Consider the following 13,555-nt stretch of genomic DNA (forward strand, 5'->3'; position numbering starts at 1 on the left):
CCAAAAAAAATAACATTCTGTCAGTATTTCCTCAATCTATGTTCCCTTTAAATAGAAACAAGAGTATGAAATGGTCAGCGCAGTGACACAGCATTACACGGTTTACCTTGATGAAGTACTCAAAAAGAGGCTTGTATTTTTTGCCCTTCAGGGTCTTGCCAGGAAATCTATAAGACAAAAACACACTTTATCAACACTGAACTACAACAGCACAGCATTTAGAGAATTACTGAAATAACTGAAACATAAGGCCATCGCAGCAAAACTCTGCTTGACCTTTTAGAATATGAACACTTACAAGGGTCTTTGATTGGTCAATACAGAAAAACAGGTGGGAATTTAATTCAAACTGTTACTCAAGTTCGAACACATTGTCTATTGTCTGTTCAAGTTCACAATTTAGTTAGTCATGATTTAATCCTGATGTTGCTCCAAAACTGTGCAACTTTCTTCTGTGGAACACAAAAGGAGAAACTGAAACTGCTCTTACCAATATAATGAAAGCAGAAGGGGACTGAAGCTTTCAAGCTTCAAAAAAGACACAAAAGCACCACAAAAGTACCCTAACAGTGCCCACCCGACTCATGCGCTATATTCTTCTGAAGACATACGGTGATTAGTGTGAGGAACACACACCAGCTCTTTCTGCACATTTATTGAGTGAAGTAGTGAAGTCCATTTGAGCAAAATCTCTTCTTTTGAGTCAAATCGTTTTTCAAAAAGCGCTATCATATTGATTTCAGAAGGCTTGAAAAACAGTCCAAGAGTTTTTAATGACTCTGGAAGCTTCAGTTCTCACTGACTGTAATTGCATGGAAAAGAACGACAAGCACAGTCTTCATAATTTCTCTTTTTGATGAAAGAACGTGAAGAAAAAGTCATGAATGAATTGTTTTTACACAAACATCAAGAAGTGCAGTGAAATCGATGGGTTACTTAACGTAATCCCAGCTTCTTTGATAACAGAGTGAGGTGTAGGTCAACCCCTATCAAGTGTTGGTGAAACACCTCACTCTGTTATCAAAGAACCCGGGATTACGTTAAGTAACCCATCATTCTTTTTCTAACTTTAATCTGTTTCACTATCGGAGATATAGACCACTCCTGGATTGCACAACTTATGCTGTACATAATTAAAGGGTTAGTTCACCCAAAAATGAAAATTATGTAATTTATTACTCACCCTCATGTCGTTCCACACCTGTAAGACCTTCGTTCATCTTCAGAACACAAATTAAGATATTTTTGATAAAATCCGTTGGCTCAGTGAGGCCTCATTGACAGCAAGATAATTTACACTTTCAATGCCCAGAAAGCTACTAAAAATAGTTCATGTGACTGCAGTGGTTCAACCTTAATGTTATAAAGCAACTAGAATACGTTTTGTGTGCTAAAAATAACAAAATAGCGACTTTATTCAACAATATCTAGTGATGGGTGATTTCAAAACACTGCTTCATGAAGCTTTACGAATCTTTTGTTTCGAATCAGTGGTTCGGAGTGTGTATCAAACTACCAGTCACATGAACTTTTGAAGTTTTAAAACACTTTTAAAACACTGAAATCATGTGATTTTGGAGCTCTGAACCACTGAATCGAAACAAAAGATTCGTAAAGCTTCATGAATCAGTGTTTTGAAATCATCCATCACTAGATATTGTGGAATAAAGTCACTATTTTGTTATTTTTGGTGCAGTATTCTCGTCGCTTTATAATATTAATATTGAACCACTCTACTCACATGAACTGATTTAAATATGTTTTTAGTACATTAATGGATCTTAGGAGAGAGGAAATGTCATTGCTGTCAATGCAGGCCTCACTGAGCCATCAGATTTTATCAAAAATATCTTAATTTGTGTTCCTAAGATGAACGAAGGTCTTACAGGTGTGGAACGACATGAGGGAGAGTAATTAATGACAGACATGTAATTTTTGGGTGAACTAACCCTTTAAAGGTACAATTTGTAAGATATTCGCAGTAATATATCCAAAAACCACTAGGCTAGTGTTATATATTTTGTCCAGCTGATTACTAACAATATCTCTAATGTTTTCAACTCCTTGTAAATCATGAGAAAATTCCCATTCTAAACAGTGACACGGGGCAGTGCAGTCGCCTGTCAATGACGTCAGTTACCCTTTGTTACCGCCTCTACTGACGTAGAAACCACATGACAACAGTGTCGTGGACAAATGCGGAAGTAGTGTCTAGCGTCCAGCAAACCACTAGCTTGCTTCAAGCAGTTCCTTATTTACTTCTTGCACGTTTTATGGTGGATTGTGTTACTTATTTATGGAACATAATCACTGTTTACCATCTGCCGCTGGTTCTGTCAACAAGGACAGCTCCCGTAAACGTAAGCGTACGGGCCAACCGAACGACCCAAGAAGAGTTTGGGACAAGAGGAGAGAAAGAGCGAGGATCAATATCGGTGTTGCATTTTCTTGATGGAGAGAGCTTCGTGACAAACTTCACCTAGAAAGAGATGCCGATCTCGCTTGTGTTTTACTCGACAGGTGAGTTGTTTTGATTCGTATCTTTACAGAAAACGTATGCCATTATATCGATCAACACGATTAGTATTATGGGGCATACACGCCAAACGCGCCATCGTGTCTCTAGACCCGCGCGAGGACGCGTCTGACCCATAGTCTGATCGCGTCTTTGCATTGACTTTGTATGTAATCTACTCACGCAAATCGTTGAACTCGCGTTTGCTATGTATGCCCAATTATTGTGTTTGAATATACACGAGTGTATATATTTGTTGAACAAGTGGTAATCGTTTTCATATCATCTGACTAAACAGTAATCAATTAAGTTGATAATTTACTGTCAAACTATATTTGCTGTATTGTATTGCAATATAGCATGACGTCATCAAACCACGCGATTGTTATTGTTTTGGTAGTGCGCCCTCTAGTGGCAGGTCCTACAACCTATACCTTTAAGGCCCCAATATACTTCAAGTGAAATCGAAGAACGAACTGATGACATCATTTCGAACAAAATCAGGCCAAAATGAAGTTAGTTTGGGGAATTTGAAACAGCTTGCCAAAGCAAACTTTGGCACAGTGGACCACTGGACATGAGTCTTGTTGGTTAGCATCAAACATCACGCCAATGGACTGTTGGCTGAACACCTGATGCATATGTCACACAAAACTGAAAACACTTCGAAGTCGTCATCTGATTGGTTGAATTCTACAGGATGTCCGAGAGACGCGTGTCGCGTTCTTTATCGGTCCACCTGGAAACAAAGCCGCCGTGATGCCAAACCCCCTCATGGAAAAAGAACGCTGTTGTATTTACAACTGTGACAATGAGAGCTTACCAGTGTTTTGGAAATTGATATTGCTATTTACATGTTTCAATGTTGTTATTTGCTTGCTTTTAAGGTAAGGCCATATATGCTTGAATGGTTAAGAAATTAAGTAACTGCAATACTTCCTTTATCGACATAATGGCTGAAGGAGTAAAAGAGTAATCCCAAGACTCGTCCACAACACATTACTCTATTGGTTCTCATAAGATAGTTAGCCATTGCCTTAATGCCTGAAGTTGACTTGACACCACTGAAGATCCTACTGTGAATGTGATAGTCCGAACAGAATAGCTCGCCTTGACACGGACAGTATTCAGAATTTTGTGAAGTCACTCAACACAATCCAATCCAAATGATGTGTCGCATTCGGTGGTGTGAGCCAATGACGTCCGCCTGATGAACAGTTGAGCGAAATCAGCAAAAATTTTGGATGTTCTGAGAGAGAGAGCTTGTAGTCCCTCATGGGAAGAAAGTGTGAATGATTTTGATAGGGGTTGATAAAGCTGGGGGCGGAGCCTGATCACAGGTTGACCTGTCTGTCAAAGACAGACGTGATGTCACAAGGAGCTTTGTAGTTGGTCACGCTCAAAGCAATTCCCATAGTGAAACACAGTGAAGTTAGAAAAAGAACAACTCTACTCGTGCTTCTTATTCCAGTCACAGCATCACCTCATGAAGAACATTAATCAAAAGCAGAGAGATATTAATCAATAATAGCAGTTCGGCTCAGGACTAATCCCACAATACCACAGCTTACTGTTATCAGCCCACCGCACCGCATACTGCTCAGAGAACACACACACAAACAATCACACACACAATCAATCACACACATACACACAATCACATTTTAAGACCTTATTTAAGAAATGCAGAAATAAAATGAATACTGTATGGGTGGGGTATGGCAATGTCTATGGTAAGATACTAAACTGCAGTGCAAAATGACTAAATAAACACGGTTTAAACAATTTTACAGATCAAATAATTCCAGGTTTCTTATCGATCTGCCAGTTAACTTTTAACAAGCTACATAAAAATGTCAATCTTTGCATTGGTCTGAACAAAAACAAAAGATCAGATGCATTGATTGAAAATGCAAATTCACTCTTATCGAACAGCAGAAATATAGCGGTTACTCTGGTTACCTCTTTAAACAAAGACTCTGCTGCTTATAAACACTACATTTTGAGGCATTATACAGATATAAGATGAAAAGTAAATGTCACTGAAACTTTTCTGATGACTGTTCACTTCAGATGAAGTGATATATTCCTATAGCGCAAATCTGTAGAACATGCATTGCGTTTTTACTTTGAAAAATGCAGCATTTTGAAGTTTAATAATCACAATGAGCCATAACTATATTCCTGTTTTTCTGTCCCTAAATTTAACACCTCTTGAAATGATAATAAAGACTTTTCTTATACCATTTAAGACCTTTTATGGCCTTAAATTCGATAACACTGAATTTAAGTCTTGTTAAGGACCCCCCGTCACACACACTCATCACTGTGATATACTATACATTCAGTCTGGCCAAGAGAATTATATCCTTTTTAACAAGGATGTGATGTCATCACATGGCTCAGTGTGTGTCCTAATAAACTCACTTGTCCAGAATGGTGTATTCAGTGTCAGATTTGAAGAGAGCGACGAGTCTGGCCTCCATCATGATGTAAATCTTCTGCGAGCTGTTATCTGAGACACAGAGAGCAGATCATGAGACACACTACAGATGAAACTGGATTTCAGCAAGATAAAGGACAACAGAACACATCACCGTAATTAAAACACTCGCTGCGGGGTAAAGTGTGTCAGATGGCTTGGGGTAAGATGTGCCAGCTGTGTCTTATATAGATAGCATGCAACAGTAACACAGATGATATGAGACTGTCAATCGCAGCCATCTCAGATCAGCCCAGGTCATTTCAGCAGGTTCAAATGAGGATTGAAGCTGGCATTCAAACCGCTCTGACACCACGACATACATGCGGAGAGAGAAACACTGCGAGAGCATCAATAAAAGATGGCACTTCCCCAGGGCAGGCTGGGAAATGATTGGGCAGCACTGACACACAGACTCCTGACGTGTCATTGGTATTCAGCACGTCTCTCTCATGCAGCAGAAGCAGCGCTGCTGAACCCACGGGCTCGTGGCGCCCCCTGTCAGCCGCTGCAGGACACCGCAGCCTCAACACAAACTGGGTCAGGCTTTTACTCAGGGATCTTTAGAGGAGATCCAAAGCCACGCACACTATAAAAAGACCACAAAGAGCTATTTTTTACAGACTATGCTCTTTTTAAGTGACCTGATTTGAGGTTTCACGTCGACTGCAGCGCTGCATCAGGTGAAAGAGGAGCGTGAACCCGTTGGCACAGCGTCCCACACATGACAGGAAGTCAACTTTCAACTTTTGACCAAATGTTACCACAAACTGATTGTTTCTGTTAGTTTCATAGCAGTAAAAGAAACACTGTTGCGTTTACTTGTTACTCATGAAATCCTGTCATTGCCATTGTAACGTGATAAAACATGATAAAAACTTGGCAGCTGAAAGCATCTCATACGCACTCGTCATTCATCTTGAAATCATATGATTTGATTTGCATCTTCCGATTGGTTCGTCTGTGGATTTAGAGGCATTTGCTGAAAAACGAACCAGTATTTCTGAATAGGGTTGCAAAGGGGCGGAAAGTTTCCGGTAAATTTCCGTAAAACTTTCCACAGGAACTTAACCTGGGGAATTTTGGAAATATTCCAATTTGAAAACTAAACAAGGAATTAACTGGAAATTTTGGGAAATTTATATAAAATGTATTATATATAAATATAAATATAAACATTTTGTTTGGTCATAACATGAAATAACAGTTATTTTTCGCATTCAATTAATTCTAATTTAGTAAATATGTAAAATAAAATATTTTTATTGCAGCAATTGTTATGTGTTATTTATTTCAGTGTCACATGATCCTTCAGAAATCATTCTAATATGCTTATTTGATACTCAGTTATTATCAATGTTGGAAACAGTTGTGCTGCTTAATATTTTTTTGGAACTGTAATACTTTTTTCATGATTCTTCGATGAATAAAAATTTTAAAAGAACAGAATTTATTCAAAATAAATAAAATTTAAACAGAATTTATTCAAAATATTTTCTAACAATATCACTTTAATATCACTTTTTATCATTTTCACACATCCTTGCTGAATAAAAGCATTAATTTCTTTCAAAAAAAAGAAAGAAAAAAATTACTGACCCCAAAATTTTGTAGTAAAAAGGTAGTATATTGTTACAAAATATTTCTATTTTAAATAAATGCTGTTCTTTACATTTTTATTAATCAAAATCCTGAAAAAAGTAACAGGTTATTAAGCAGCACAACTGTTTCCAACATTGATAATTGATCATCAAATCATCATATAAGAATGATTTCTGAAGGATCATGTGACACTGAAGACTGGAGGAATGATGCTGAAAATTCAGCTTTGATCGCAGAAATAAATTATATTTTAATGTATATTAAAATAGAAAACCATTATTTTAAATTGTAGTTATATTTCACAATGCTACTGCTTTTTCTGTATTTTTGATCAAATGTGCATGTTATGGACTGTGGGAAGTCACAGTGCATGCAGGGGGTGTGTCCTCAACAGCCCTGCAGTAAGTCATGTGATGTGTGAATGTGATTGAGGAATGTGCAGGGTAAAAAATTAACTGAAATTGCATTAAATCTGGTTGTTTTAACCAAAACCAAGATGTTTTTTTCAACTACATTTAAGTACCCTGTTATAGGCTAACCTGAAATTTTGCTAATTCCCTTTTTATTCCCAAATAATTCCCATTAATTCCCATATAAAGTTTCCAGTTTTGAAAATTCCTGGAATTTTGCATCCCTATTTCTGAATGTGCTGACACTGGTGTTTGATGAGCGTATATTATGTGCGGAGTGCACTCGCTCAATATCATTATCTCATTCTGACTTTTGCATCTGAACTCTTCATATATAGTGTAATGATTATCCAGTTATTAATGTGTCAAAAAGTCGAAATAGAATAAAATTGGGTTCCACGTACCTTTGACCTTGACGTAGCTGAAGTCGGGGCTGACGCAGAGGGCCAGGTTGCTGGGCAGGGTCCATGGTGTGGTGGTCCATGCGAGGAAACTCACCGTCTCATCCTCCAGAAGAGGGAAGGTCACGATCACAGACGGATCCTGCACATCCTGTTGAGCAAAGCCAAGCACTTTAAACATCTGCAGCAAAGATCAAGTGATGAGCTGATGGTTTGACAGGAATATCAGTGAAATCAAGCATCATCTTGACCTTGTAATTCTGATTGGCCTCGAAGTTGGACAGTGGCGTGTTGCAGGCGGTGGAGAACGGCATGACCTTCACCCCGCGGTACACCAGACCCTTATCATACAGCTGCTTAAACACCCACCTGAAACAACAACAAGTCAAGAAACACGTGTCCAGCTGATTAATACTGTCATTACATCTACTGAACATAAACTCTGAAAACTGAAAGTTGGCTCATCTTATTTATAGATGAAGTGTCCACTAAAAGCACAATAAAAATGTTTAAAATCCACCCAGTCAAAGCTCACATATTTTTACAGCCTGACTGGATGATTTTACAGTTTTTGCTGTAGTCACTCAGATGATGATTGTTTATCATGTGGACATCTGTAAAAACACATTTATATGGCTCTTCAGTGATAAAACATGCGTTATTCACAGTGGAGAAGTGAGATTTGTGACTGCATTTATTTAAATATCCCATTTATTAACTGGAAATTTGACACTAATTGGTTTAAATGATTTTCTGTCATGCATTTAATCTTTTCAAATGATGGATGTAATTTTAAAAATGTGGAAATAAGCAAAAATAAGTTAACGCAACATTATTTCTGTTTACTAATAAGAAGATTCTCACGTGGTCAGTCAGATGTTCAACATTTATTTAAATATATGGACATTAATGATAAATAAATAAATAATAATAAATAAATAAATGATAAATAAATAAACTATGGTTCAAATGATTTTCTGTCTTTCATTTCATCTCTCCAAGTGATGAATGTCATTTTAAAAATGTGGAAATTAGCAGAAATAAGTTAATGCAACCTATTATTTACATTAGGAAAGCATTTGACCGGGTACTTGGTCCACTGACAAAATGATTGGTTGTACAAGCCCTAATTTATATAAATGTATATTTTATACAGTACAGTCCAAAAGTTTGGAACCACTAAGATTTTTAATGTTTTTAAAAGAAGTTTCGTCTGCTCACCAAGGCTACATTTATTTAATTAAAAATACAGTAAAAACAGTAATATTGTGAAATATTATTACAATTTAAAATAACTGCGTACTATTTAAATATATTTGACAAAGTAATTTATTCCTGTGATGCAAAGCTGAATTTTCAGCATCGTTACTCCAGTCTTCAGTGTCACATGATCCTTCAGAAATCATTCTAATATGCTGATCTGCTGCTCAAGAAACATTTATGATTATTTTCAATGTTGAAAACAGTTGTGTACTTTTTTTTTCAGGATTCCTTGATGAATAGAAAGTTCAAAAGAACAGCATTTATCTGAAATACAAAGCTTCTGTAGCATTATACACTACCGTTCAAAAGTTTGGGGTCAGTAAGAATTTTTATTTTTATTTTTTTTGAAAAGAAATTAAAGAAATGATTACTTTTATTCAGCAAGAATGCATTAAATCAATCAAAAGTGGCAGTAAAGACATTTATAATGGAATTATAATATAGATTAGATTTCAGATAAACACTGTTCTTTTGAACTTTCTATTCATCAAATAATCCTGAAAAAAAATATTGTACACAAATATTTTGTACAATTGTACACATTAAATGTTTCTTGAGCAGCAGATCAGCATATTAGAATGATTTCTGAAGGATCATGTGACACTGAAGACTGGAGTAATGATGCTGAAAATTCAGCTTTGATCACAGGAATAAATTACTTTGTCAAATATATTCAAATAGAAAACAGTTATTTTAAATTGTAATAATTTAAATTGTAATAATTTCACAATATTACTGTTTTTACTGTATTTTTAATTAAATAAATGTAGCCTTGGTGAGCAGACGAAACTTCTTTTAAAAACATTAAAAATCTTAGTGGTTCCAAACTTTTGGACTGTACTGTATATTTTACAATTATATTGCATACCTGTTGATGCCATAATAATTTGGCTTTTATAAATTGCATGCACAGAATATATTGTATGGTGCTTGGCGGTGGTCAAAACGCATTTACAAAACAACCTTTGGATTAGTGTTAATCTTGTCAGCTATTTTTTAATTTAGTCTTAGTTTTGTGTCAAATGTACTTTTTAATTATTATCACATTTAGTCAACCTATCCTGTTTTCATTGAGTTAAGTTTTAGTCAAGTTTAGTTAGTTTAGTTTTAGTGTAGTTAACTTTTCACTGCATAATGGTAAAAATTTATAATCATAATTATAAACACAATGGGTAACACTTCACAATAAGGTTCATTAGTTAACATTAGTTAACATGAACTAATAATGAACTGCACTTATACAGCATTTATTAATCTTTGTTTATGTTAATTTCAACATTTACTAATACATTATTAAAATCTTGTTAACATTAGTTAATGCACTGTGAACTAACATGAACAAACACTGAACAACTGTATTTTCATTAACTAACGTTAACGAAGATTAGTAAATACAGTAACAAATGTATTGCTCATGGTTAGTTCATGTTAGTTAACACATTAACTAATGTTTAACTAATGAAACTTATTCTAAAGTGTTAACACACATGATTGTTGTCATTTGAAAAATATATTTTTACATTTCATCAGAATCATTGCACTTTGACCTATAATCACAAATCAAGAGAATGTCAACTCATACGCATGGTTTATTAATTTTACCTCACTTACTTATCTGGCAACCACAAGCATGAAAGCTTGTAGAGCAGTCTGCAATATTTGTTCTTTTTTTTTTGTCTTTTTTAACAAAAATAAAGAGAGATTTTGGTAAAGTTTTTATTTTTTAACTACATTTTAGTATTTTTTCATCAACAATATTGCATGTTAATATAGTCACAGTTATCATTTGTGGATTCGGACAGCAATTAAAACACCACAAGATCTTTGGTGTTTGCCAAAAAAACAGTTGGTAATTCGACTGGGAATTTTTAGGTGCTAGGAGGAAAAAAAAACAAAATCACAGACTAGCTGTAAATGTTGAAGTGACCTTACGTCTCCATGAGAAACAATCAAGGCTGGCAGGAATCTTACCACACGGTCTCCATGAACCAGGGGTACAGCGTCTTATAGTCGTTCCTGAAGTCAATCCAGCGGCCCATTCGCCTCACAGATGTCTGGTGAATCAATCATATCAAAAACAAATCAAGTTATTAAGGATAAACTTGCAATAATGAAGGAATAGGTCACTTCAAAAATCAACATCCTGTCACAAGCAGCTCTAGAGTCCAAAAAAACTAATAACAGCAAACCATATTCCTACTTTTCTTAGGCTGGTATTCATGGATAACCTCCAATTAAATAAGTCACATGTTTGACACCATAACAACTGATTAAAAGACACTTGAGGACCAATAACTCATTAGAGAAATGAACTAGTTAGTCACAAAATAGGGACAAAAATGATTTGTGGTAACTGAACATTGTTATTGATCCTGACACTCTTTTAATTGCACTAAATGAATGTTTCACTGAACATTTTAAAAATGTCTTTAAACGTCTGTTGAGTCAAAGGTCAAGATTCACACACACTCGTACCTCCCACTCATCAGCGTATCTCATGACGATGCTCCTGCACTGCTTGTTGTACTCCTCTATCCCCATCTTCGCCACATCCTCAGGTCCTTTGATGTTCAGCGATTTATCAATCTCATATTCCTGAAAAACATCAACAATCACATGAGAAATCAAACCACCATCAGCCTGACGTCATCGGTCATCAATCAGTGCTTCTGTTCCAATCATCAACACACACACTGATGGTTTAAAGATGGTTTTGTGAATTTTGTTGGTGTAAATGTCCTTGTCCCTGTCTGACACAGATAAGGTTTGTGAAGCATCAGTTCAGTATTATAAGGTATGTCATATTAGCAAATATTCTGCAAAACCTGTGTGCAAAACAGATGCATTATCTACTGTCAGTGAAGTAGTGATGTTTGAAGCTCAGCGGTCATGCAAGACAAACAAACTGAAGAGTCCATAATCTAAAAGCAATGCAATTAAATGTACATTCAATTTAATTGAAAATAAACTAAGTGCAAATAACCCGTCTTGCTGCAAAGGCTGTTTACACTAACAGAACAAACGCAGTGACACAGTGGCGTCTGTTCATCAGGAGAGGGGCGTAGTGAGTAAATACAGGTTGCAGTTGATTCAGTCTGGGTGTTGAACTACAGAATGTTGTTTCATGAGCCACCTGGAGGATATTGTGTGAACTACAACAAACTTCTTTAAATTCTAAAAGCGTATCTGCAGCGTATCACCATTATGTGCTATATTTAATGTTGAAAGAACTAAATATGAGTGTGAATATCATTTATAGCCATAATAAAAGCGTTAAAGGATAATTCACCTCAGATCCTGAAAATAAATTAAAGGAAACAAGAATGTTTTTAACTGGGAACTTAATGTGAACAAACAAGAATATTTAATGACAAAGAGTGTTTCAGTCACTCAGTATATATTATTAAAATGTTAAAATGGTGTAATACATACACTGCCCTCCAAAAGTTTGGAAACACCCCTGGTAAAGTGTGGTTTTGGACGATATCAGCATAAATCCTTATCATTTTTTGGTGCAAATACATTAAATTTACTTGACATTATCATTGAAGACCAGCAATAATATTTTTCATTTTGATTTTCATACATAATAATGGCAATATATACACATGTCAAAGTCAGACATGCCCCTTTGCCAGCTGTGATGCTGGTGACTGGTTTAAACTTGGCCCAGGGTAGCGTTTCCCAAAAGCATCGTAAGCCTAAGTTGATCGTAGCTCCATTGGTTTCAATGGAGCTACGATCAATTTAAGCTTACGATGCTTTTGGGAAACGCAGCCCAGGTTTGTAAAAGATTTTTGGGTCAGCACACCTTAATAGCTTCAACAATTGATTGCCAATTAACTTTAGAATACAATGAACCAATCAGAACCCAGTTTAGGTCAGATAGCTGCTAATGCTGGATATTATGATGAATCGAAAATGTAAGTTTTTTTCTATATATAAACTGTTTATGTAATAAAATATGTTTTCATAGTTTGTGTTGTCCCTTATCAGTGCAAAATTATCACAAATGAAAAAGGATTCATGCCAATATTGTCCAAAACCCCACTTTTCTAGGGCGTTTCCAAACTTTTGGAGGGCAGCGTATGAATTTGATTATGTACTTATCCATTTGGTTGTGAGTGCAGTGAGCTCACAGAGAGACTCCGCCCACATGCTCTTCTGATTGGCTGTGATTTTTTATTTGTTTGTGAGTCTGCAAGTGCACTGCAAACTCCTCCTACACGCTCTTCTGATTGGCTGTGGTTTTTGATTGATTTTGTCGCGTCTCGTAGTCGTGTCGCATCTGGGGCCAGTTGCATAAACACAGCAGTTATGTTAAGACAGTGTCTTAAGATCTAATATTAAACTGCTAACAGTGATTGTAAATTAATTGCCTAAGTTACTTTAGCTAACTGCATTCGTTAAATTGTAATGTTGACACGCATTCTCTGTAAAGCTGCTTTGAAATGATATGTGTTGTGAAAAGCGCTATACAAATAAATGTGAATTGAATTCAATGACCCACTAGAACAGGGGTACTCAACAGGCGGCCCATCAGGATTAAATTTGTGGCCCGTGTCATGCTAAATATGAATGTGTATTTTATTATAATTTGCATTCCAAATTAGCGTGAATATTCCATTTTTACTCGTGCACTAGGGTGGGCGTACACTGCGCATGATGCACATTTAGTCATCTTCACAGAAAGTGCATAGTGTACGCGCAAAGCACATTTTTTTTTAACCGCAACGAACAATGTATGGCACTTTGCACGTGCGCTTTGAATAATTTTTGCACTAATTTAGTTTAATTGTCCAAAAAGTGTCAGCACAGAAATGGGTCGTTGTTTCAGTCTGAAAAGAAATGGAGAAGACGGAACAAGAGTAACAATTAACAA

General features: G+C 36.0%; 1 protein-coding gene across 2 annotated transcripts in view; it reads right to left on the reverse strand.

The window, feature by feature from the left end:
* iars1 (isoleucyl-tRNA synthetase 1) overlaps window positions 1–13,555 on the reverse strand; it is a 98,764-nt gene that overhangs the window by 77,829 nt on the left and 7,380 nt on the right. For both annotated transcript variants that reach the window (XM_048171961.1, XM_048171960.1), the window contains exons 4-9: window positions 11,149–11,268; window positions 10,645–10,727; window positions 7,662–7,779; window positions 7,414–7,561; window positions 4,943–5,030; window positions 107–167 (exon numbers count right to left, since the gene is read on the reverse strand). In XM_048171961.1, coding sequence (XP_048027918.1) covers window positions 107–167; window positions 4,943–5,030; window positions 7,414–7,561; window positions 7,662–7,779; window positions 10,645–10,727; window positions 11,149–11,268 — 618 coding nt within the window. The remainder of the gene's footprint in view (window positions 1–106; window positions 168–4,942; window positions 5,031–7,413; window positions 7,562–7,661; window positions 7,780–10,644; window positions 10,728–11,148; window positions 11,269–13,555) is intronic.

This window comes from Megalobrama amblycephala, linkage group LG21 (genome assembly GCF_018812025.1).
Source record: "Megalobrama amblycephala isolate DHTTF-2021 linkage group LG21, ASM1881202v1, whole genome shotgun sequence".
Classification (NCBI taxonomy): Eukaryota; Metazoa; Chordata; class Actinopteri; order Cypriniformes; family Xenocyprididae; genus Megalobrama; species Megalobrama amblycephala.